Source organism: Rattus rattus, chromosome 10 (genome assembly GCF_011064425.1).
Source record: "Rattus rattus isolate New Zealand chromosome 10, Rrattus_CSIRO_v1, whole genome shotgun sequence".
In the NCBI taxonomy this organism is placed as follows: domain Eukaryota; kingdom Metazoa; phylum Chordata; class Mammalia; order Rodentia; family Muridae; genus Rattus; species Rattus rattus.
This window is the reverse complement of record NC_046163.1, coordinates 280351-306495: the sequence shown is the minus strand read 5'-3', so window position 1 is coordinate 306495 and position 26145 is coordinate 280351. Positions and strand designations below refer to the sequence as shown.

Genomic DNA, 26145 nt, shown 5'->3' with positions numbered 1-26145 from the left:
GTTAATTAATCAATCAATCAATGAATTAATTAATTCTGTGGACAGTCTCAGCACAGAACAAATAAAGGAGAGGACTGCACCTGAAAGGTGCAGAGAGCCTGCACCTGAAACCAGGATGGAGGAACTGGAACAGTCCAACAAGGACAAAGATAAAACATTAAGAGGGTCCAAGAGGGAATCCAAGATAGACAAGACACTCTGAAAAGACTAAGTTGAAGGGGAGCAGGCAGAGGAAAATCTCATTGTAAAGGCATAGAAAATACTTTTTATTTTATTGTTGGTTTTTAAAGGCAGGATTACTATGTGTAGCCTAGAACTCCATCTGAGACCATGCTAGCCTCACTTCAACAGAGATCCACTTGCCTCTGCTGTCTAGCCAGAAAATATTTTCAAAAGAATCATAACAGAAACATTGCCAAAGCCAGAAAAGGAGATATCAACCCAGATTCAGGAGATAACACAAAGACAAGACCAGAAAAGAACTTTCCTTTGTTAGAATTTAACCAAAACCCTTTTTCTAGTTTACTTTTTGACACTGTAATAAAACACTGACCAAAAACAACTTGGGCAAGAAACTGCTTATTTTGGCTTACAGGTAATAATCAATTATCAAGGGAAGTCGAAGCAAGAAATGAAACTTGGGCCACAGAGGAACACTGCTACGGACTTGCCTGGCTTGCTCTACTGCCTTTCTTATATAGCCCAGGTCTACCAGCCTAGGGATGGCACCGCCCACAGTGGGCTTGGCCTTCCCACATCAATTAGCAATTAAAAAAAAAAAAAAAAAAAAAAGCCTCAAAGACTTGCCCAGAGGCCAGTCTCATGGAACAAATTCCTCAGTTGAGGGTCTCTCTTCCCTGGTGTGTTGACAACACTAAAATACACAGAAGAAAAAAGCATAGTAAAAGAGGCAAGAGAGAAACACTGAGTCACACAACAGGCAAGCCCACTGGCCTAACTCCAGATCATTCAACTGAAGCTTTAGAAGCCAGCAGGGCTTGGAGTGATGTATTTCAAGTTCTGAAGAAGAACTACTGCCAATCCAGAGCACTGTGCCAGCAAAGCTACTTGTCATAACTAAGGGTAAGATAAAAGCTTTCCATGATAAAAATAGACTAAAGGAATCCCTCACAGTGAAGAGAAAAACAAATCCACGAAAGAGCCACAGAAAATAAACCATGCTAGAAAAATAGCAGGCAAAAGAGGAAATGCACACCTTTCAATAATAACCAAATATTAATATAATTCAAGCACACAATCAAATGACACGGCAGGAAAATGGAAGAAAACCGCAATGTATTATATTAAGTGAGTGTAATCCAGGCCCAGAAGGACAAGCACATATTCTTTCTCATATGTAGATAATAGCTTTGAAATTTTAGATTTATGTGCTTAATTTGGAGTATCTGAGGACAGAAGGAGTGAGGGACCAGAACCCACCTGATATGAGCATAGAGAATGCTGCAAGTTAAAGGTGAGAGGCAGGGGAGAAGAGGGAGTGAGAGCAACCAGAATCTAAAGATACTTGAAAACCCCAGATTTTAGGTCTCTTCAAAGGAGGAATTCATGTTTGTCCTGTTCTGTAAGAGACCATGGTTTGGGAGGTCCTAAGTCTTGGGGAAATGTTACTTTTGTTAAGCAACTTATTCTCAAACTGCCTTCTAAATACCTGTGCTTAAACCCATGGATTAGTACTGCCCCCAACCTTGGCTAGAGAAGCCTGCTGGCCAGCAGACACTCCCTGCTGGTCAATGTGCTGAGAGTAAGTCGTGTTTATTAAGGATTAGCCCAAAAGGGGGTATCTGTATCAAGCCTCCACCTCACCACGGTTCAGGGAAACCGCAGAAGATGGGGCAGAAAGAAAACAAGAGCAGTAGGATAGGTGTGCAGTGTTGTCTTCTGGACATGACAGGCCATGGAACTCACAACCTCACAGTGCTGCAATTACCTGTACAGGACTAAGCCAATAATTCTGCAGTGAGCAATGATTAGACTCAAAAAAGTGGGTGGCAGGGGCAGGGGAATGAGGACATGTTGGGGGCACTGGAAAGAGTAGAGTGGGGACTTGGGGGTAGTTATGAATAAAATACATTTTTAACATGTTTGAAACTGTCAAAAGATACATAGGAGTTATTCTGTTAAAAAGGAGAAAGCCAGGCAGTGACAGCACACACTTTTAATCCCAGCAAAGGAAAGGGATCTCTGAGTTCAAGGCCAGTCTGGCCTATATAATGAGTTGCAGAGCAGAGAGGGAGAGAGAGTACACTTCATGATTTCATGTAAACTGGCAGGTCTCATAAGATAACTGTGTGTGATTTTCATAAACCTACATGAACAGAGGGGAAAGATGATTTTGAAAGAACCAGCACAAAATGGCTTGTCCAGCAGTATTATTATTATCACTATTATTTTCATTTAACATTCTGTTTGATATCTACTTAAAATTATTTTTATTATTTTTAATTACACATATGTATGTGCATGAGGGTATGTTGTCATGTAACCATTTTCTCTGAGATTAAAACATCCCATCCTGCAAGGAAGCTCCTTAAGCAGGAAGGTAAACAATTCAAAGTAGCTTCAGGAAGTCCCTGAAACTTAATGGATTCACTGGGCCCCTCCCTGCCAGAGTTCAATGGAAGCTGAGAGTCCCTCAAAGACTAGCAGAGTCAAGATGCAAAAGAGAGTCTCAGACTAGATCGGCTGCCTGGAAGAAGCAGAAACCAGGCAAGCTTCCTCAAAGAGGTTTAGACCAACTGAGGCACCTGGAAAGGACAAGTTCCAACCTGCTGAGCCGCCTGTGCAGTATGCTCCAGGTTCCCAGCTTTGGGAGCCGTCACCTATGCTGGGGTGGGTTCAGGAAAGGTTTTGTCACACATCATATGTATATGTGACACAAGCCCATGGAAGTCAGAAGTGTAAGATCTCCTGCAGCTGGAGTTACATGTGACTATGAATTGCCCCACATTGGTGCTGGGAATTGAACCTGTGTCCTATGTAAGAGCAGTATGTGTCCATAATTGCTGAGTCATTTCTTCAGCCTCAGATCAGTATTTTTTAAAGACTTATTTTTATTTTATATGTACGAGTGCTTGTCTACATGTACATCTATGTACCACGTGTGTGTCCAAAATCCACAGAAATCCAGGAGAGGTTATCAGATCCCTTGGAACTGAACTTGAATTATAACTGTGAGCTACCTTTGGGGTGCTGGGAACTGAACCCAGGTCTTCTACAAGACTGACAAGTGCTCCTATTTACTGAGGCATCTTTCCAGCAGCTCCAGATCAGGATTCGTGGAAGAATTTCCTACTGACTTTATCTAAGAGAATGAATATATGACAGAACTTGCAAAGGACCAGAAAACTTGGGCCAGACCTATGGATATATGAAAGAAAATTCCAGAAGGACTGATAAGTTAATCAGCCTTATAAGAGATATCTATCAAAACTCCTTTGAGCTGACTGTATTATGGTCAGGGTTGCATAGATTCTTTTAATTCTTATTTCTACAGAAACTTTCATCTGACTGTGACCACTTTTGTCTTGGTTGTTTGGAGTACAGAAGACTGTACTCAGGGCTTCATACATACTAGACAAGTGCTTCTATAACTCAGACACACCCCCAGCCCAATCTCACTAGGCTTAAATCTTTTTGTATGTATATCTGTATGCTACATATGTGCTGGTTCCTTCAGAGGGTAAAAGATGGCATAAGATCCCCAAGAGCTGGAGTCACTGACAACTGTAAGCCACCTGATCTGGGTTCTGGGAACTGAGCTCAGGTCCTCGGGAAGAGCAGCCAGTGCAGTTAACCAAAGCTATCTCTCCAGTCCTTTAATTAAAAAAAAATTAATTAATTTGCGTGTGGGTGAGGTCAGGGGACACATGCATGTGAGTGAAGGAGCCTGTTGAGAGGTAGGGGTGTAGAGCTGGAGTTACAGCAGCAAACTGATGGAGTTAGAGGCAGCTGACAGCACACGTGCTGGGAACCTAATGAGTCTTCTGGACGGGCAGCAAGCGGTCTTAACCAGTCTTTTTACAGTCTTTTTAGCCCTGACTATTCTCTTGTTCTATCTTTAAGACGGGGTTTCACTGGATAGCTCTGGCTGGCCTTGAACTCCCAGAGATTTCTGCCTTCTGAGTGCTGGGTTTAAAGGTGTGTGCTACCATGCTTAGCTGAACACTGACTACTCTTAATTTTCCCCTGGTTGAACTAAGAAATGGAGTACAAGTCTTTGAATTTAATCACTTTACACTTCCTTCATGTATTTACACATTATCACTTAAAGACGGAACTATCGAGACATTTTCTCAATAGGAAAGAATACCCAAGAATTATGTTAAGCCTAATAACTAACGCTTACTCAGAGTCTGCTACTACATGTCAGCTATTACGCTCAACACTTTACACGGGTTAGCATAGGTCAACTTCCAAAACCTCCTCCCTGGTGGTTTGAATGAGAATGGCCCTCATAGGCTCGTATATTTGGACGCTTATTTACCAGGGAATAGAACTGTTTGAGGAGGTATGGCCTTGCTGGAGTAGATGTGGCCTTTGGGAAGGAGTATGTCACTGGGGATGGGCTTTGAGGTTCCAAAGGCTTATGCCAGTTCCAGTGTCTGTCTCTCCGCTGGCAGAACAAGACATAAAGCTCTCAGCTACTGCTCTAGCACCATACCTGTCACTTCCCGTCATGATGATCCCGGGCTCTGCCCCTAAAACTGTAGCAAGCCTCAATTTTACCAGAGTTATACTGGTCATGGTGTCTCTTTATAGCAACAGAACAGAAATAAGATAACATTTTAAGACAACATCTTAGAAACTAAGGCTCAAAGAGACAAAGTAAAGTGCTAAGGTGCATTAAGAATTCAAACCAAAACTCTTGAGTACTATTCACTATGACACTCATGTATCTTTATATGTGTGTGGTTTGGAGGCTTGAACTCAGGGGCTTGGGCATGCTCTGCCACTGAATCATACCCTCAGCCTATGGTACTGCTCTATAAAGATTTGGAAGTATCAGTAGTGCTATGCTAACTCAATTCCCAGGAAAGAATCAATAGCACTTCCGCTGGCTATAGATAAAAACTAGGAGAAAAAACAAAAACCCGAGAGAGAGGAGAAACACTTACTAGATCCTTGGCCCAGGCCACATTACCACATAGCTTCTGATTGTTTCGCTCTCACTTAAGGCCCAAGAACAACACCAAGGAAAGGTTTCTGGTACCTGTCAACACACGCATGGCTCCATGGACAGCATTTAAGTCTCCGCTAACCAACATCTCCATAAGCAGGTTGAAGAGCTGGGGCCAGGCTTCGGGCCAGTCCCAGTGGGCAATGGCGGACACAGCATAGGCCACACTGGAGCGCACTTTGCTTATTGATTCTCTCAACCCGTTGGGTAATAGCTCTCGGATAACAATTTTTGCCTGCGGAGGAGGAAAGGGCACTCGTCATTGATCAGAGTGTAAGCAGCAGGCCTTGGGACGATCTTCACTGCTCAGCTACAGTAGCCACATTTCAAGAGTTCACCAGCCACAGTGGTGCTCTCTCACTGAACATCCCACATACAAAACACCCCCACAGTTGTACAAGGTTCTAACTTACAGCTCTAGACCTTTGTATCTCATCCTATCTTGGGTTTTCAGAGTGGTTGCTTAGTAATCGTACTAAGAAGAATTTTATTTAATTCTCAAGCCCTTTGAAGTTAGTAATTTTAATTCTAATTTTGGAAACTAAAGTAATTGAGTGTTCACAGCTAAATATATCAAATGCTCTCATGGCCTGCAGAAGGGCAGAACTGGATTTGAACACAGCCCATCCTGATGCTCACTTGTACCACAGCACTCATAACGCCACCCACCAATCCATTTTCTTCCTAGTCTTGTTTTCTGGGATCAGGAAGTGTTATATTGGTGCTGAGTGTCTTAAGGCTGTCTCTCCCATCTTTGTAGGTAGATTAACTATCAGCCTTTACCCTTTCTGTAGTTTCCGGAGGTCTGAACTTCTCTGATTGGGCACACCAGTGAGTTTCCACATACTGTTTCAAGATGACTGACGCCAGCTGGGAAGACAATAAGCCGTCATGTGCAACAAGAGATAGGACTTATTTTCACATATAAAAACTACCCGTATGGCTTGATACATTGCATCTAATTCTGTACAAAAATCATGTTTTATACATTGTCCTTATTTCTTCTCCTTCCCCTAAGAAAGTTTCTGAGTTATTAAGTGAAGAGAAAGTCCTTATCAATTGAATGGACTTACCTGACGGATGGCCAGTGCCCCCTGAGGATCTACAGTCAGCTCTGCCAGGTGAACACCAAATTCTGAAAAAGAAAGTTTCCTGTGAGTCTAAGGGTATTCATGAAAGCCACAGCACACCTCTGAGCTCTAGCCTTGAAGGGACAAGGGAAGAGCTCAAGAAGAAACCTGGCCCACTGCTCCTACAGCGCAGCAACTTCATTAACTGTGACATTAGATTCGAGAAAACCTGGCTCAACAGGCTTACCCTAAAAAACAAAACAAAACAAAACAAAACACCAGGATTTTGCCTGGCTAGTCCTGAACAGGATCTTCCTGCCTGCCCCAGCTTTCCAAGTGCTGGGATCATGGGTATGAGTCAAACACTTAACTAACAGTCTTGAACTGCTTATTGAAAGTGTGTTATAAACTCTCACTACCAAATAAAAACAGACCCACTTACATTTGCAAAGTAATCAGTGTTTTATCAAGAATATAAGGTCAGGGCTGGAGAGATGACTCAGTGGTCAAGAGCACTGACTGCTCTTCCAGAGGTCCTGAGTTCAATTCCCAGCAACCACCTGGTGGCTCAGAACCATCTGTAATGGGATCACAACCGTCTGTAACGCCGTATTTTGGTGTGTCTGAAGACAGCTGTAGCACACACATATACATAAAATAAATAATTATTTTAAAAAAAAGAAAGTGGGCCAGAAAGATGGCTCAGAGGTTAAGAGCTGACTGCTCTTCCATTGATCCTGAGTTCAATTCCCGGCAACCACATGGTGGCTCACAACCATCTGTAATGAGATCCAATGCCCTCTTCTGGTGTGTCTGAAGACAGCTACGGTGTATTCATAAAATAAACAAATCTTTAAAGAAAAAAATGTAAGATCATAATTTTATATCTCACAATCTAGGATTGCAAGCCAATATAGTTGCCGTCAGTCACAAACACTGAGATGGTTGTAAATGTAAACAATACCCTACAATTCTAATTTAGCATGAAAAACAAACATCTTTTTTTTTTTTTTAAAGATTTATTCATTTATATATACGAGTACACTGCAGCCGTCCTCAGACACACCAGAAGAGGGCATCAGATCCCACCACAGATGGTTGTGAGCCACCATGTGGTTGCTGGGACCTGAACTCAGGACCTCTGGAAGAGCAGTCAGTGCTCTCAACTGCTGAGCCATCTCTCCAGCCCCCAAAAACAAACATCTTAATAATGGTTTTCTTTGCGACAAGAGTTTCACTGCACAGCCCTGGCTAGGGCTCATACAGAGCTCGCAGCCTGCTTCCTGATTGCCAGGATTAAAGGCATGTACAACCCTATCAGTCTTAACAAAACAAAAAATTGATTATACATGGGAACATTTGACATATGCCAGGTTAAATAAGTACAGTATTTAATTCATTAGCTAATTTTTAATTAATTAAATCATTTTTTTAATTAATTCATTTTCTAGACAAGACCTGGAACTCATTAAGTAAATCACGTTAACCTCTGCCTCCAGAGTGCTGGGACTAAAGGAGTGTGCCACCATGACCAGCCAGTATTAAAGCTACTTCTCAGATTTCTCTCCATGCATATTGATCTGAATGAATGTATGTGGCCACATGTATACACATACCAGTGGGAGCTAGAAGGAGGCATTGGATCATAAGATCCCTGAAGCTAGAGTTACAGGCAACGTGGGTGCTGGGAACCAAACTTAGATGTGGTTCTGAAAGGGCAGCAAGTGCTCTTAACCACTGTGCTATCTCTAGCCTTAAGCATTAAAATTATTTTTACTCATTTCTTTTTTTTAAAACCTCTTTAATATGGTTGGTAGGAAATTTAAAATTTTATGTCACCCAAACCACACACTACTGCCCCTGCCCCTCTAAACAAAGCAAACAACCCAGCAAGGTCTCTAGATTTAGGCAAGTTTCAGTTCAAATACTGAAGTCACCACACCTGTCCTTGGGGAAGTTATTTATCCTTTAAAGCCTGGTTTCCAAATCCATAAAGAAAGAATGTGGTGTCAATATAACAAACAATCCTATGGAAATTGATTTAACACACACATGTGGTTAGCACAAACCTCTCACATTGTAAAGACTGTACGATTTTGTTACTTATTTTTATTGCCCAGCTTTCTGTAGGGTTAAAGGGAACTCACCTTGTTTCTTCTAGTAGTTCTAGGGCTTTGTTTTTTACATTTAGGCTCTTAAGTCACTGGGGCTTGTTTTTCTATATGATACAAATGGTTATACAGTTGTCCCAGCCCCATTTAAAAAGTCCCATCTAGCCAAGTGTGGTGGCTCACACCTTTAACCCCAGCACAGAGGCGGAGGCAGAGGCAGGTGGGTCTCTGAGTTCCAGGAGAGCTGGGCTACATAGAGAGACTATTTCCTCTCCTTTTCACACACTGCCTTTAGTGAGACGTGTCTTACATTGGCCATGAATTGGCAACACTTCTCCTGCCTTGGCCTCTTAAGAGTTGGGATCACAAGCTACCAAGCCCAGACCATTTGTTTCTTTTTCTTTTGAACAGTATCTAACTGTGTAGTTCACGGTGGCCTTGAACTCAAGAGTCTCTTGCCTCTGGCTTCTTACCAGCTTAATACTACAAGTGTGGAGTAGCAAACCATCAGTGTTCTTGCATTTTGACTGACCTATCACATAATGCCAGATGCAATCTTCCATTTGCAGATTCATGCCAGTATACAAAAATTGTACCATATTTTGAAGTATATAATATTTGCAGAACAGGGATGCTCTTGTTTTACTCAGTTTCCATAGGTACTTGTGTAGAATTTTAAGACTTTCTGTCCTATAACTGCCTTTCTAGTTATGTGTCTGTGCTATAGTGTTAATTATAGAAACTTTATGCAATGTTTAAATGTCTGTAGAGCGTGTCCCTTTTCTGGGAGTTCTTCTTTTCAATGCTATTAGCTACTCTTCATCCCCTGTCTTTCTATACAATCCCTACAATCACCCTGTCTAGTTTATCTATGCTGTCCTATTGTTTGAGCTAATTACAGTATCTTTCCAGTTTGTTCACATGTAATGCAGACTGGAGAGATGGCTAGGCAGTTAAGAGCACTTACTGCTCTTCCAGAGGACCCAGTTTTGATTCCCAGAACTCACAGAGCAGCTCATAACCTGCTTTAATCTAGTCTTAGGGATTCAGTGCCCTTTTCTGGTGACTGATGGTACTGCATACACATAGTGGACAGCCATACATGTAGGCAAAACATCCCCCAGCACACACACAGAAAACCCACAGTGTCATCTAGAGGAATGACTCTCACAGTATCCTGTAACAACAGATTCGTACAGTTCCTGTTTGTTTTATTCCAAGTTATCTTTTTTTTGTTTTTCGTTTGTTTGTTTTAGTTTTTCAAGACAGGATTTCTCAGTGCAGCCCTGGCTGTCCTATACTTGCTTTATAGACCATGCTGGCCTCAAACTCACAGAGATCCACCTTCCTCTGCCTCCTATGTGCTGGGATTAAAGGTATGCACCACCACCTCAATGCCTTTATCTTTTTTTTTTTTTTTCCTCCCTCCCTCCCTCCCTCCCTCAATGCCTTTATCTTAAATGGCATTTTAAATTAATTTATTTCTTGCAACAGGAAAGATGGAAGCTGGGCTTCTTGCCCGGCAAGTGTTCTTTTGGAGAGTTAGCCCCCAGCCTCTCTAAGCTGCAGATTTTGGTCCTTTTCTATGGCTCCCATCCTGTCACTCATGAAGAATGAGACTGTCTATAAAACCATGATAAAATGAGCTTTCCGATTAATACATGTATTAAATGCTTAAAGCACAAACACTTAAAACCTTCAGAATCATCTCTATGGATACTGAAATTCACTCTGATTCCTATGATTATTTTGGTTAGTTCAGATCCTGGGTAAATATAAAAGCCCTCTTCTTGCAATAGAAGAAACAGGTGTATAAACCCTAACATGTATGAGTCAGCTTTTAGAATGGACTTTATCAAACACACACAGGTCATTTACCATCTAAGAAGACCCTTGTTTTGTTTTTGAGATGAGGGTCTCACTGCTTCTCACTCTGTAGGCCAGGCTGGCTTCCAACTCAAGAGATCTACCTGTAGTGCCTCCTGAGTGCTGGGATCGAAGGTGTGCACATCCTCGCCCAGATGTTTTGAGACCTCTAAGTGCTAATGTTTAGGTTTAATCTAATGTGAACTATCTCACTGGAACAAAGTAAAATCCATTTTTAAAAGAACAGGTAGCCAATAAGACAGTTCAGTCAGCTAAGGCACTAGCATTAAATCTGATGCCTGAATGTGACCCCTGGAACCCACATGGTTAGGAGAACCAACCCCAACGAGTTCTCTTCTGATCTCCATACCCGTGCCATGGCACAAGCCCCATCTCCATAAATAAATGAATAAGATAGAAGGAATACTTCTAGTAAAGTTGCAATTCAGATACTCAGAGTGATAAGAGACATTAACCTGACGCCTTGAACCTGAACAGTCTCGGTCTCCTGGGATGGGGTGAATCAGTTCTAGTATGCCACGAGCAACGTCCTTCAGAGTGACCTACAAACATATTCATAAGCTACTTGGAACACACCGGACTTTCTTTTAAGGTGCTATTTAAATAAAAAATTTATGTGGGTATTAAAAGTTCCTGGCAAGAGCTTAATTTTTGCATCATTCCCATAAGGACAAACTAGATTGAGGCAAAAAAATAAGCAAAATACTCAATCATACAGCATGAAAAAGATACTGAGGAGTAAGACTTTTTGAGAAGGTTTTGAAATTTCAGTTTAAACCTAAAGCTTGAATAAATTTGAAGGAGCATTTTTGCAATGAGAACATCCATGTTCATGGTTCTAGGTGATAACAAGGCTTAGGAAGGGAAAGGGTATGCATGTCTCTCATACCCAGGAACACTGCACACAGGTCTGGGACCACTGAGGTCCCTGACACTGAATGGAGATTGTCAAGACTACTTTCCAGAGAAACTTCTGTGGAAGGATTTTTGGTGTCTGTGCCAGGAGGAAGCAGCACTCAGTGAAGATCACAGCGCGCTGGGAGCTTCTCCTCCACTGTCCTAAGGTAACTGTGTCTGGGAACCTAGCAAATACACAACTCACACTCTGCTCAGCAGCTAGACATAGAGGATGTGGAGAGCAGAGATTAGCCTTAGGTTAAGATCTATATAGAGTGCCTAAGAGCAAGTCAGCCAAGAGTCTCCACCTACACGTATTTTAAGATGAATTTTCCACAAAAGTTTATTTCCTTCACCTAAGAGAGAAGGTTGAAAATTCAACTAATATGAATGTCTGTTTAAGAGTCTCCTGGGAAAGATGAGCAGACTAACTTGGCTAATTAAGACAAGATTTAAAGAAGAGCAGACAGAACAGCTTCACATTTTGGAGGAAATAGCAGATTATAAGAAAGGGAATTTCTGTGGAAACTGCATAGCTCTGAGGAAAGCATCTTACCTAAAACTGTAACTTACACCAAAGTTGACGAAGGCCTGTGTCCAATGACGATGGCGGTATGCTACTGACAATGGAGACTGTTAGAAGGCTAATGCAGAGAAGGAAGACAGACTGTGATCAAAGAGCAAACAAATAACCAGCTGTTGAGCTCACTGGCAGAACCACAATCAACACAGGAGTTTCTTCAGAGGGCTGATGTCTGACCCAGGCAGAGAACCCCATCTAAGGTATGGAACCTCACTTGAAGACCTGTACTGACAGAATCTATACCGTTAACTTCTGAGAAAAAAACAAAACAGAAACAAAAACCACAACTAAGTATGTCTGTTTAAAGAAAACAAAAAAGCAACCAACACTTTAATGAAAGCAGGGAAAACACAAGAGACAACATACACTGGACTTTTGCTTAGAAGACTCTGATTCAGATTAAACTAAGATTCAATCTAAGATATTGAACCAAAGAACACTGTTATGGGAGCTATAGGAATTCCTAGAGCCGTTTTGTCAGAAAACATATTTCTCTTAGCTCCCTCTCCGAGGTGAAATAGGCACAGCCTTCTTTGGTTAATCGAGACTTTACTGGGTGCCTCTACTCCAAACAGACATCCTCTGAGCTTTCTAAGGAACCCTTTGCCTTCTCTGACTTTCTAGTCTCATTTTCAACATTAGACTCATTTTCTAGTCTTTTGGGTGTTTGTTCTCTCTTTCTGGTGATCTTGGCCCCACTTCTCTTATCCTATTTGGCAACTAACATCTGTGTAAACTTTGACTTAGAAGGAAAAATGTAAGAGGGCAGGGAGGATAAAGGATAAGTTAAGAAATGCACACTACTGTTCTTAAGGGTCTATGAGAGAGACAAGAAACCTAAGGGAGAACTGGGAATGGAGACATCTGTCGGAAAGAGTTTTAAGCAGCACTCTGGCGAAGCCCCTATCTCTCATGGGGATAGGTAACCACCACAAAACCATTACTTAAAGGGAAAAGAAAACTCTACCACTGGCCTTTTTCCGAGCGTGGCCGCCTTCCGCTCGGTTCAGTGCCCGCCACATGCCCAGGAGTGCGTCTGGATCCTTTCGGGGTGCCCTTCGCAGGTGGACAGTGCTTATGCTATACTGTAAGAAAGCCAGAAAAGTGCCCATGAGAACCAGAAAGCATTTCCAGCCAGCAGGATCTTCTGTCTAGGCATCTAAGATGGGGAAACCATCAAACATAACCAAGCAGCATCTGAATGCCAGGGAGTCATCCATAGCCTCTGGTCAGTGCAATGGTGGGAGATGGAAAGATACCATGTATTCTCTGAGAAGGAAGGCAAAAAGACTGGGCTGGGGCTATAGCTCAGTGATAGAATGCCTGCCTGGCTAGAATGCATAAGGCTCTGGGTTCAACCCTATGCACAGAAGAGAAAAAGAAAGAAAAAGGAGAAAATACAAAAACACTTAGTTGAGGGTAAATGGTGTGTGCATGTGAGGCTGCGTGTGCATTCATTTCTAACAGATAAAAATAAATAGCAAGAGAGAAAAAAGACTAGGTCTGAACCTAATTATTTTTACAAAAATCTCAGTGGTGCTAGCTAGAGAACATAGGACTATACATGGAAGTTACTCATCCCAACACTTAGGATGTTCTTCTTAAAGAGAAGTCAGAAAGTAAAAGAGGAAAGAATTCCATCCTGAGATATAAGAAGTATATTAAACGATTAAGAAGTAATTAATATGCCAGAAGCAAAGAGGTGACATTCTGAAAGCAGTCTTACCATAAGCTGAATTAAAAAAGATGAGAAGGGAGGAGGAGGAAGAAGAGGAAGAAGAGGAAGAAGAGGAGGAGGAGGAGGAGGAAGTTGTTGTTGACAGACATTAAGATTCGAGTCTCTCGTCTATGCCCATGTTAGTGAATGCTTGCTACTAATGAAACAATTACAAGAACATGCTAATAAATAAAAAACCTTTTACTTTTACCCTATGTGGATAGAAGTAAATTTTCACAAACTCTCCTCATCAAACTCAAACTCTCAATCCTCTTGAGAAAAGGGGACAATCATCTGCTCAATACCACACGACACAGGAACTCCAGACTTTCCAGTACTGTCCCACTCAGCTCAGGGCTACAGCAACACCGGGAAGGTCGTAAATGGCATCATCTCTGTGGCATTTCCTCCTCCATGACTGACAAGGAGGCTTTCTAGGTAGCAGGATACTTGCCTAGTATACACAAGGCCTTAGATTCAACCCTCGACACTAGAGGGAAAATTCTATTTCTGATATAATTTGGCCAGAACGCCTTCCTTGCCCTTCCCTCTAAGAGGTAACAAGTGATGTGCCTTTCCCCCACAGGTTAGAGAGCCTTGCAAGTAATGTTCGGCTGGCAGCTAAGAAAGGCACACCAGACATTAACGAAAAATAACAAGGCACACAACTAGCAGTGGTGACAGTGTACACCTTTAGTCCCAGCACTCAGGAGGCCAAGGCAGGGGGATCTCTGAGTTTAAGGACAGCCTGGTCAACAGAGTGAGTTCAAGGACAGCTAGGAAAAACAAAAAAGCAAAAACCTAAAGTCTTATAATCCACGTGGGTCCAGTGTCTGATGTCTATGTGAGGCGACAGCAATTGGCTCACAGTGGGAGGGTAGGGGGACTAGATCTGAGAAGTTACTTGACCCTGTGCTCTACTGACACAGAAAACTACCAAAACACAAAAATTAGACACCAACTCTCATTAACTTCAGATTGTAAGGAAGATGTTTTAAATGATCAGAAAGCAAGGCTCATCCTTCTGGGATAAAACTAGAACTGAAAGGCAATTCCAAGGGCGCAAATCATTTCTTCAGTCATTTGTAAGAAAGGCTCCTTATTGGGGTTGGGGATTTAGCTCAGGGTAGAGCGCTTGCCTAGCAAATGCAAGGCCCTGGGTTCGGTCCCCAGCTCCGAAAAAAAGAAAAAGGAAAAAAAAAAAAAAGAAAAAAGAAAGGCTCCTTATTTTTTGTCCCACTGAGATTTTCATTACAGGGACAATTCCCTGACACTCTAAGAAGCTCGTGAACTCCTCCTAGGAGACCAGATGCTGTTGTTTCATGTACAGAAGGGCCACAGCTAAGGAAGCTGTTAGCTTAGGTTTAGAAGGTATCTCAGAGAGCTAGCCAGTAAGTACAACTGGAGATGCCTGGGACCCAATGGGAGAGATTACTGTTGAAGACCACTCCCGGAAAAGAGTCTTAAGGAATGAACCACTATCCTCTAACTAAAAACAGGTACAGAGGGGGACAAGACTATTTTAAAGCCACTGAAGAGTCCAATATACTATATTCAACTCCAGGTTTGATCCAACTCTAACCGCATTCTATACTTGAGTCATATGCCTCACTACTAGGCCACCATTCCTGTTATTCTATCAGAGCTTACCCCCTGCCTCACAGCATGCCACTCAGCACATTATCAGTAGGTTATGGGGACAGGAAGAATTGAGGTGGCCTTTACCAGTTTATTCACCAGTGGACTAGTTCAAAATTCTGTACTTTTGATCTCAAGACCCCAAAGGACAACAAGAGTAGGCGAAAAGAACTTCAAAATGATTTCAAGAAGTTTATAACTGATTTTGCCCTAGAGGAGGCCATAGCATCTGGCCAGAGCTGGAAGAAGTCAGAGCTACTGTACAGTTTCAACATAAGCCCACCTTTCACAGCAAGGTGTCAATCTGGGAGTTAGCTCAAACACTGGGTATTACTCATAGAAGGTTTGATTAAGGATCGGTTTGCATCAGATCCAGCAACTAAATGCAAGTAACAAGTTTAGTAAGGTTTCTGCCTAATAGCTTTCTTTCCTTATACTGAGGGAGCAGAGGCATGAACTGTAAAGTCAAGGAACATGACCGGGAAACCTCAGGTCAAGTTATGTGTTGCTTTCCAATGGCTTTCTCCCATCCACGGTTCCTTCTCTTAAGTGAGTCTGGTATGTTATAAAACTACACCTGGCCTTTGAAAAGTCTTTAACCTATTAGATCCCAAATCCCAATAGTCCCAACAGAAGGGAACTTTCCTTCAATGGTTGGGTCATATAAGAGAATATAAAAACTAAGTTCAAGAGAGGTTCCCCCACCACATCCATTTCTTTTCAATAAAAATAAGTCCCATAGGAGCATTAATTCAAGGTTTTGGGGTTGGTTGGTCAAATATGGAAACAATCTCCCATATTTCTGAAGAAGCCTAAGTTTAAGGAGCAGTGAAAATATTCCCTTGAACTTGGGGAATCTGAGGATCTGGAATTCCAAATTACATAAAGACCAAGGAGATTTTACCCTTTTTCTTTAAAAAAAAAAAAAAAAAAAAAAAAAGGCCTGCTGAAAGCCCACTAAACAGGAAATTAAAAGAAAACGTCAAATAGTTTCTTCTCTAACACTTTAAAAGGACATAATGGAAGGATGAGAACAAAGAATCTAAAACAAAGGAAAAACCATTCCTGTACATAGAAATGCACAGTACTCAATAATTGCCAGTAAGTCTTTAAAAGAAAAATAAAACGGAAAGGATGGTCGGGAAAGTGAAGCATCGTATGCATCGAACTGAGTTGATTTCTAGGAAAACAAGAGGTGTCTGAACAACTAGCCAGATTTAAAACTCTGATACGGAAACTTGTTTGATGGTGGCCGCCTTCTTAAGGGCCTTACCTCTCGCACTTCTCTAGCTCCCTTCCCTGATCCCACTAGAACCGAGTTGGAGAAGAAAACGGCAAAAGATCTTGTCTTGGGCTCAAATATCCAGATTGCGCGACATCGACAGCACCACGTCGAACTCCATTTCTGTCCTCTGCAGAACCCAGCCACTATCTATCTTTTCAAGTCTTCACCCACCCCATCCCCGCTAAGGCTCCACCTCCCCGGACCCTCTCCTTTCAGACGCGCCACCCTTCTTCTAGGACTTTCACGGCCGCCAGCGGCACCCCCACCCCCGTTTCCTAACCCACTCCTGACGCCCACCTCTCTCCTGGCTCAGGATCCCCAAATCCCTGCGGTCAGCGGACTGTGCGGCCGGCCCTGGTCCGAGCCATCCTCGTGATGGTCCCGCCTCACTCACCCTCTGTCACCTCCAGCACCTTAATCTGCTCCTCTGCAGCCGCCCGCACCTCCTGCACCGGGGACAGGATCCCGGTGAGGGTATCCACCAACGCCTCCTTCAATCCCTGTGCCACTGGACCCGGCAGCCCAGAAGCCGCACCAGCTGCCGCCGCTGCCGCCATCTTTCCTCCCCTCAGCCCGCCAGCCCCGCGGCCGGGACCCGCCACCGAATGACGGCTCCCGCTGACGGCCAATCCGCGAAGTCGCGCCTGCGCATCTAAGTAGGCGGGAGCGGGCGGGGGGCGGGGATAGGTCGCAGCCTCCCGAGACAGCGCCTTCTGCTGCCGGAACCGAACGGCGCTTTGCCGGCCAGCACGCTTCGGACGTATATGCACACAGAATTCCCATAACGGTTTGTAGTCCTGAAGTCGCACGCGCTGTTAGCAAACGCGCTTGGAATAAAGGCGTTTAACCTTTATTCCAACTGGGCAGCTCAGTAGAGCTGACCCCGATAGCAAGGGAGCCGGGTAAGGTACCCCCGAGGGCGTGGGCACAGAAGGCCCTGCCCCTTGTCTGCAAAGGATTGTAGTGGGCACGGAAGAGATGCCTTTTCCCCCGCCCCCATCACCCCTCTCCTCCAGCGTTATTCTAGGCTCAGATTTAAGACGTGTTAGGACAGAGGTCCAGCTTTAAAGGAAGGGGGTCAGAATAGCATCTTCCTTAAACCAACACCCCTCCTCTCAATTAAAAACTGCAATGATTCAATTGGGTCCGTTCATACGTTTTAGCTTTAGAGATCCTAAGACGCTGAGGGAGAGGGCAGGGAAAAGGGGACATGCAGAAAAACTTAAGTGAAATTGGCAATGGGGAGTGGTCACTTTAGAAAAATCCAGTTTTCTAGCTTTTTAGCTTAGATGAACCCAATGTCAAAAAGTGGCTGTCTAGGAGAGAGTGCCTACATGTAAAGCAGCCTTTCTCTAGATTTAAAAAAAAAAAAATCTACCTATTTGTCGTTATCTTGTTTTTGAGACAAGATCACATGTGGCTCGAACTGTCCTCAAACTTGCTCGGTAGTTGGCACTGACCTTGAATTCCCGGATTTTGATCTTCCCATTTTCACCTTCCCCACTGCTGAGATTACAGGTGTATATATGTGCCACCACACACGGCTCTAGACTGATTCTTTATGTGACTACTCAGAGTGAATCCCGCAAGTATATAACATTACTTAATTTTAAAAAAAGTGTTGGGGGAGGCCAGAAGAAAGACAGTCAAGCACCTGTGGTGGGTGGCACTATGATGAATGAATGTGTGATGGGAAAGGGAAAGAGAGAGAATGTGGTGCAGATGGAGGAGAAACCAAGCTGATGGGGTTCATACACTGTAAAGAGAGGTGGAACTGGGGACTTAAAGGCTGTGAGGAATAGGGGGATATGAGGAGGCCATGCTGAGGTCCTGGCCCCGACTGCTTCCAAGGGCCATGTCTGGGTTCCTGGTCCTGCTGCAGCTGCCGTCTGTGTCAATGTCTGTGACCTGAATTACCATCAAAGGCAAAGCAGATGTCAGTGATCTGGCCTGCCACCAGAGACCGTGTTGATATCTGAGGGTCGTGCTGCCAGGGGGAGGGGAGACATGCTAATCTGAATGACTGCACTGTCACTTGATGCCATGGGGACATCTGGACCCATGCTGCTGCCAGGGTCCACATGTCTGGGTCTGTGGTCCTATGGCAGCCAGGTCTATGTTGACGTCCCAGGCCTGTGTTACCACCAAAGGTCATGCAGATGTCCCTGGTCTGGACTGCTACCTGAGGCACTGTGCTGAGCTGACCCTGCCCCTTGCCTGGGCAGCAGAATAGAACTGACCATGATGGCAAGGGGGCGGGGTAAGCTAGCCCTGAGGGCGTGAGCACAGAGGGCCCTGCCCCTTGTCTGCTGTGGATTGTATTGGTCACAGAAGAGATGCCCTTCCCCCTACCCCCCACCCTTACCCCTCTCTCCTGCAGCACGGGGAGAGCTGGCCCTGCCCTTCACCAGCTGTAGCACGTAGGGCCCTGTACTTTGCCTAGGCAGCACAGTAGAGCTAGCCATGGTGGTGAAGGCACAGGTGAGTCATTTGTGAGGCTATGAGAAGAGAGCTGAGGTCACTCTTGGCTGTGGCATTGGGAGAGCTACCTGAGACAGTATTGGAGCGTTACCCTGGTGGTGCAGGTGAAGGACAGCTGGGAGGCTGACCTACTCAGCTACTTCCGGGCCCAGATCCAGGGCTTTTAATTGGCTCACCCTAACATCTACTCCATCTATGATCTGCTGGAGCCATGAAAGGCCTGTCCTGCAGATCCAGAGCTGCAGGATCTCCTTGACACAGGGCAACAACAAGATATCTGAGAGGTAGATCCAGTATTGATGGTGTAGCAGAAGCCAGAGGCCTGGAACCAGACCCAGTGACTCATTGCAAAGAACGTTTGCAAGTAAAGATTTGTAGACAAAAGGGTGTACTGTGTGACCCACTATTTCCATGACTAGATGTTTGGGTTTTTCTTGGTTTTCTTTTTTATTCTATTTTATTGGGGGTGGGGAGGTTGCAAGGGCAGAGGGCAGATGGGGAGATGAGTGGGATTGGGGTGCATGATGGGAAATTCACAAAGAAACCAATAAAAGTTTTTAAACAGTTTTTGTGTGTGTGTGTGTGTGTGTGTGTGTGTGTGTGTGTGTGTGTGTGTGTGTGTGTGTGTGTGTGTGTGTGTGTACATGTACACGCAGTACACTCATGCACGGGCATATTCCTTGGGATACCTGTAGAGGTCAGAGAACAACTGAGTGTGAAGTTTATCTTTGGTCCCTTTTATTTCAGAGTGAACTCGGGTTGTCAGATGTGGTATTTTACCGCCCCCTGAGCCATCTAGTTAGGCCAGTATTCTTCCCATCACCACCCCTCAGGGAAATTATAACTGGAGGGCTAAGGGAGAAAGAGTACTTTAATATGGCTAACAAGGGTAGTCACAGGAAATGGCCACAACAAAGACTCTACCCAGTAGAGCAAGTGGAGGAGATTAGAGCCAGGGATTACAATGCAGGCCACGCGTTGCCGGAACTCAGAGCAGGTATTTCTTGATAAGCTGCTAAGATTTAGTGTCTTAGATGTGCATACTTTGTAGGAACATTTCTCTTATTCACAAATGGTAAAGGAAACCAGCAATTCCAAAAACAGCCCAAGACTGTGGTTGCTAAACTGGTGACGACTGTAGTTTAAGTTGCCTAATCTGAAAATTCTTTAAAAGAACATTCGAGAGGAGTGCTCTAAACCCATCTGTCACCTCCTGTATCAAAGGGGGCCAAGGTGGCCTGTGTTACCATGGTGCTTTCAGAGGAGAGTGCCTCTTGATTCTGCAACTCCATAGTGGAGAACAGTGAGGCTTATTTTCTGCCTTACAGTGGCCAGGAGAAACTCAACTCCATTACAATAACTGTCCTATTAGGTAAGTTCACTTTTGCCCCCCAAAAGAAAATGTTTCTCAACCTTCCTAATGCTGTGACCCTTTAATAGTTACCCTGTGGTGATCCCCAATTATATTTTTGTTGCTACTTCATAACTGTAATTTCGCTGTTATAAATTGTAAATATCTGATATGTAGGATATCTGGTATTTGACCCTTGGTGAAAGGGTCATTCAACCCCCAAAGGGGTCTTGGCCCACAGATTGAGAACTGTTGGTCTAGAAGATGGTGCATTTTCAAAGTTTGCAGTGGATGGAGGACTCAAGACACCCCCCGCCCCCAGAAGCTGGAAGCCTTGATTTCTGGTGAGGGAAGCTGTCATAGTACCTGACATAAACTAGAATTACCTGGGAAGGAAGAACCTTAATGTAAGAATTATCTGCATCAGACTGGCCTGTAGCCAAGTTTGGGACCTACTTCTTAATTGCGAATTGCCACAGTGGGAACCGGCCCACTGTAGTTAGTACCATTCCCCAGGCAGGTGGACATAGGCTAAGGCCAAAGGGAGCAATCCAGTAAGCAACACTCCTAAGTGGCTGTGGCTTCAATCCGCCTCCTAGAATTTCTGCCTTGGCTTCCCTTTATAATGGACTATGTGACCTGTAAGATGAAATAAAAACCCTTTCCTCCCCACGTTGCTTTTGTTCATGTTAGCTGCGGCCTGAATAAAGTAAGCAACTGTCCACAATGTACAAGGTGGGCTTCTCCCCTGCCCACAAAACAGAAGTAAAAAGACTCCTGCTTATTAGCATTTGGTCAGGCGTTGGCAAGCAGGTGGGGTTTGCTTCTGAGTTAGGCAAGTGGCCACAAGCTATCTGTCACTGCATACCAAGCGTGAAGGTAAACGGACACAGAAACCAAGCAGAGAGTGGGCTAGAAAACCGGAGGACAGTACAGGAGATAACTTTATTGAAACGCAAATGGCAGCGAACAGATGAATTTTGCTGGATGGAGACATGCCTCGTAGACAGAGGACCCAAGGAAGGGTGGCCTCTGTGGCGATGGAGGAAGGCCATTTTCGGCTGGCCAGGGCATGGATTTAATTTTCAACCGATTTTCTTTTTCATTTAAAATGAATTACTGAGGGGACAGCCCAGCTCTCTTCATGATTGTTACCGCAACTATATACAACAATTTGCTTTTCGGATTCAGTCCTGCCTTTTCTACATCAGGTATAAAAGGGGACAGATTGGAATAGGCGAGGGTCAAATGAGAAGAAAATAAGACAAAACACACAGACACACACACATATCCTGGATTGGGGTTTTTCTACCCAGTAAGTTTTAAAAAGTGATCATTCTTGCCCATCCTCCACCTGAGGAATGCCATGCATTTGAGAAACAGACTCTTACATGAGCAGTGCTTCGTAAAACAGGATAGGGAGGGGGAGGAAAGGAAGCCAGCAGGGCCTGGAACTCGCTATAAATTTGTTTTGTTAAAAGCAATAAACAGAACAGCACTAGGAAGTGGGGGTGGGGGGTGCAGCAGAGCAGTACCGGAAACTGGCAGCAGTGTGGGAGTTTGCTCTTTTTTATCTTCCTTCTTAGAGAAATGCCATGGAAGCAGGATGAGGCCACAGGAGCTGGGATGCAGGGAAGCAGGATGAGGCCACAGGAGCTGGGATGCAGGGAAGCAGGATGAGGCCACAGGAGCTGGGATGCAGGGAAGCAGGATGAGGCCACAGGAGCTGGGATGCAGGTTAACAGGATGAGGCCACAGGAGCTGGGATGCAAGTTAACAGGATGAGGCCACAGGAGCTGGGATACAGGGAAGCAGGATGAGGCCACAGGAGCTGGGATGCAGGGAAGCAGGATGAGGCCACAGGAGCTGGGATGCAGGGAAGCAGGATGAGGCCACAGGAGCTGGGATGCAGGGAAGCAGGATGATTGTAGAGAGGATGATGTAGAGAAACATGATGGTGCCACAAGAGCTGGCTGGATGGTGAGGAGGGTGATTTTAGTGTAAATGTTTTACTCTTGTTTTCCTTGGACTTTAGTCCTTCCTTCCAGTGCTTAGTCCCTGGGCTCTGGAGACCCAGTACCAGTGATCTTTAATCCTCTACCCAAAAGTGCTTTTATAGAAGGGAAACTGAAAAATTTGAAACAAAACTGCTTCTAACAGTCTCAGCTCTTCATGGCCACATCAGCTAGTTTGTGAGTTTGGAAATCTATGAAGCTCTTTCGGAAAAAAAAATTTTTTTTAAATAGTGGATTTTATTTTGTTCTATTTGCTGAGTACTATATTTAGGTCCTGGTGTGGGAAAAGGCAAGGTTGAACCCAAGTACGCAGATACTATATTTTCACTATGTAGAGCTCTCTCCTGTGGGCTGAGCGCAGACATGGCTTCTGGCGTAACTAGAGCCCCACAGCTGCCGACCGCCCTAGGCAAGGAGGGTCTGGCTAGTTTCTCTGGCGAGGCTCTCACACTCATCAGAACTCTTAGCCACTTAAAGAAGGGAGAGGGTTGTTGCCAGGAGAACGTTTCATCATAGAAATGCAAATTAGATTTTTATTTTACTTTTCTTACACTATAATCAGAAAAAGAATCCTTCGGAACAGCAATTTGGATGAGACCTCCAACATGATTCCCCCCTTGAAGCCAGGTAGTTTGCCAGGTTGAAGTTTCAGAGGCGGGACGTCTCCTACTAGAGGCTGCACTCAAACAGGAAGCTGCAGAGCTTCCCTGACTTCCACCCCAAAGCACATATTTTCACTGTGAACTCCCAGAAACCTAAGTACGAGAAAAGTGACTTTGAAATGCTATCATTTGAATTAGACCGTACATGCTTCTTATTTGAGGTTTTCAAACATCAAACATCTTGGAGCAAGGGCTCTCATGCATTGGACTCACTAGGACTGTTAAAAGCATTGCCGGGCTCCGCCACAAAGATTTGACTTGGTAAGTCTACGTTAGAGCCTGGGAATTTTATTCCTAACACATTCCTATATGCTGCTGTTTCTCGCCTGAAAACATCCCTTTAGTGCCACTGCTGTATGGAACAAAAGGTTGAATCAAGAACCAGGGATTTCCCCTTTCAGGATCACATGTCAGAGAATGTTCCCTGTGACACAATCATTAAGGAAAACGGCCAGAACATCAAACCAGAATGAACTAACATAAATAGGTATACCTTTTAACGGTCGTTTTCTCCCTGCGGTTTCCAAAATCCAACTGCTCTTCAAGGCTCTGCTGCTTTCCGGTTTACTCTGTCTTCCCTACATTGGCACGTGCTCCCAGGGCTAGAGTGTATACCAGTGTATCCTGGGCAGTGGGGAGAGCCAAGCTGGTGACCCGGTTATCCCTGAGCAGGTTGAGGATTGATAAGGCTGACTCAGTTATGAAGAACAGTGTCTTCAGGCTTTGGCCATTTGTAACATTTTCTGGGCCTCCTTGTTGGGAACTCTCACGAATAGTTCATACTACAGAGTGTATTACAGCTGAGCCTAGTGATGCAGGCTGAAATCCCAACTACTTGAGAGAAGTGTGTGTGTGTGTGTTCACCAGATTCAAAGCTTGCCTGAAATATTTAGTGAATTCAGAGCCATATGGACAACTTAGTGAAACTCTGTCTTTAAAGCCAGAGTGAAGGCTAGAGATAGAGCTCAGTGATGAAGTACTTGCCGAGTATACGAGAAACCCTAAATTCAATGGCCAATACTAGAAGAAAAAAGGGCACCAACAACTGTTGGCACACCTATCTTATCCACCTCTATTAGCCAACCTGTTGGCACATCCATCTTATCCACCTCTATTAGCCAACCTGTCATACCAGCTATTTTACTTCTTACCATGGGGTTGTTGGTTCGTGGAATCCATTTACTAGCTTCAGTTTAGCTACTGTGCAGGACTATGGGAAGAAAGGATAGAGAAAGATGCCGAGCTTTAACCATCTGAGTCACTTCAACACTTGAACCCTAGATTAGATTCGTGATCAGCACAACTTCCTCTCCCAAACCCCTCTGCCATAAAAGAGATCACTAATGTCATTTGGATCACTGTAGCAGGCATGCGCTCTCCGTGCACACACTGGCTGCTGTGAATGACTTCCATCTGGAATGATGGGAGGTGCTGTGAGGGCCTGCTACTCCTTTCCCTGCTTTTCTGGAATAGGACAGGAAACAGTTCATCATCAGAGTCCCGGAAGGGGGTGGCACTCCTCTGAATAACGTGACTCATCTTTAAGAGCCATCAGGAAGGAGGTGGGTACGTGAAGTCCACATAGACTCTTGCAAACCAGAAAAGCCACACAGCACAAAAGGAAACGGGGAGGGAAAGAAATCATTATTTTGATTTATGTCCATCAGTATAGACAGATTAGAAAGTTGGTAACTCAAGACCCAAACGTTTACCAACCAAGAAAGGTTTTCTTGTGGGCTCTCTCTGTGGTCTTTTACCCCATTCTCGTTCCTTGCCAGCCTCTACCTTCCAAACGATTGGACTACATGAAAGACACTGGAATAAGGTTTTACGGAGACAGAAATAAGCACCAACGAGTTACGGGACAGCAGGTATCAAAAATAATAATGTTCCACAAAGCCCCAGAAGATACAAAAAACAAACTGCTCGTGTGTGAGAGAGGAGGACAGAGACGGAAAGATGCACAGACATCAGGTCCCATAGCAGCCTCCAATACCTAGTATTTTATTTTAGTGCTTAGGCAGGGACTGAGAAACAAACACACTGAACACAACTTATTGGTCTTCATCCCCAAGTGCAAGGGGCACTGGTGAGCCTCTCCTGGAGCTGGGGCTCTCCAAAGGTTGATGTTCTTCACTAGCCAACTTTGGTGAGGGATGGAATAGGGAGTTGGAAGGAAAGGGAATAGCAAAAAACTGCAGAATTAGATAGGCTGGGTTCTTCTGAAGGTGCCTGGAGATTGGGAATCTAGCTGTGGGACCCAGTTTTTCCTTTCTGAGGAGTCCCAGTAGTCTCAACCAAGAAGCAAGTGTGTAGGTTGGGAAGAATGCTGCGAATTTGCTCTTTGCCATGAATTCTCAGGCAGTGAGGGGGAGCTCAGGCTTTTTGCTTCTTAGAAGTCTGGGTGAGCATCCCAAGGGGTTATAGCACCATGAGGAGGCTCAACCTTCTGCAATTGCCACAGAACCATGATCCCTTTGTTGAGATGGTTGATCCTACTGTGAGGGGCCCAGATGTGCAACTGTAAACAGGGTCCCAGGTTCCAGAAGGAAAGTGGAGGCTTCAAAGAGCACTTCACTAGATGGCAACACACTTCCTGGAGGACAGCTATTTGAGGCCTGAACTAAATGCAGCAGTCAACTGAGAGAAGAGGGTGTTGGATCCCAGGAATAGAAATGAAGTTACAGTAGGAGAGGCCTCCAGACTCAACCTGCTGCAGACCCAAATAAAATTCTTGATGGTATCCATGGTCACCACAGAGACAATCCCTCCGGAGTCTGAGGCAATTGGAATGGAAGAAGGCATTTCTTACTTTCCTTCTTCTTAAGTGGCCAGTAACATCCGTGTCAGAAGGCACTGACTGGGCAGCACCAGAAAAAGAGAGTGAAAGGCTCAAGCATTAGGATGTTAGCGAAAGTCTGAGCCTTGCCACGGTACTGGAGCTTTGGCTAGGGTTCAGAAGAGACCTATGTCCAAAGTAGGCCTATCCAGTCTTCCCTTCCTTCGAAGTTGGAACACCCAGCTCTGGGGGGCTTTCTCATTCTGCACAGCAGAGACCTTAAGGCAGTGACTTCAGCACCATCTTCGGACAGCCAGCCTCTTCCCATCACAGAATTGCATATTTTGCAGCTGAGTTGGGGATCTTCACAGCTCATGGAATTAGCAGCAGTAGCGACAGTAGTGTCCAGAAGAGAGGACCCTGTTATCCCCGGGGCTACCAGGAGAATATAGAAGCTTTTGCTGGGGGTGGT

General features: G+C 44.4%; 1 protein-coding gene across 3 annotated transcripts in view; it reads right to left on the bottom strand.

The window, feature by feature from the left end:
- Ipo9 (importin 9) overlaps positions 1 to 16995 on the bottom strand; it is a 51177-nt gene extending 34182 nt beyond the window's left edge. The window contains exons 1-5 of one of the 3 annotated variants that reach the window (XM_032915795.1): positions 16780 to 16886; positions 12713 to 12830; positions 6271 to 6332; positions 5981 to 6067; positions 5231 to 5432 (exon numbers count right to left, since the gene is read on the bottom strand). In XM_032915795.1, coding sequence (XP_032771686.1) covers positions 5231 to 5432; positions 5981 to 6067; positions 6271 to 6332; positions 12713 to 12767 — 406 coding nt within the window. In that variant the 5' untranslated portion in view covers positions 12768 to 12830; positions 16780 to 16886. Of the gene's footprint in view, positions 1 to 5230; positions 5433 to 5980; positions 6068 to 6270; positions 6333 to 12712; positions 12831 to 16779 lie in introns of those variants that run through there. The other 2 variants (XM_032915794.1, XM_032915796.1) reach the window with 2 other exon arrangements.
- Positions 16996 to 26145: the final 9150 nt, after the last annotated feature.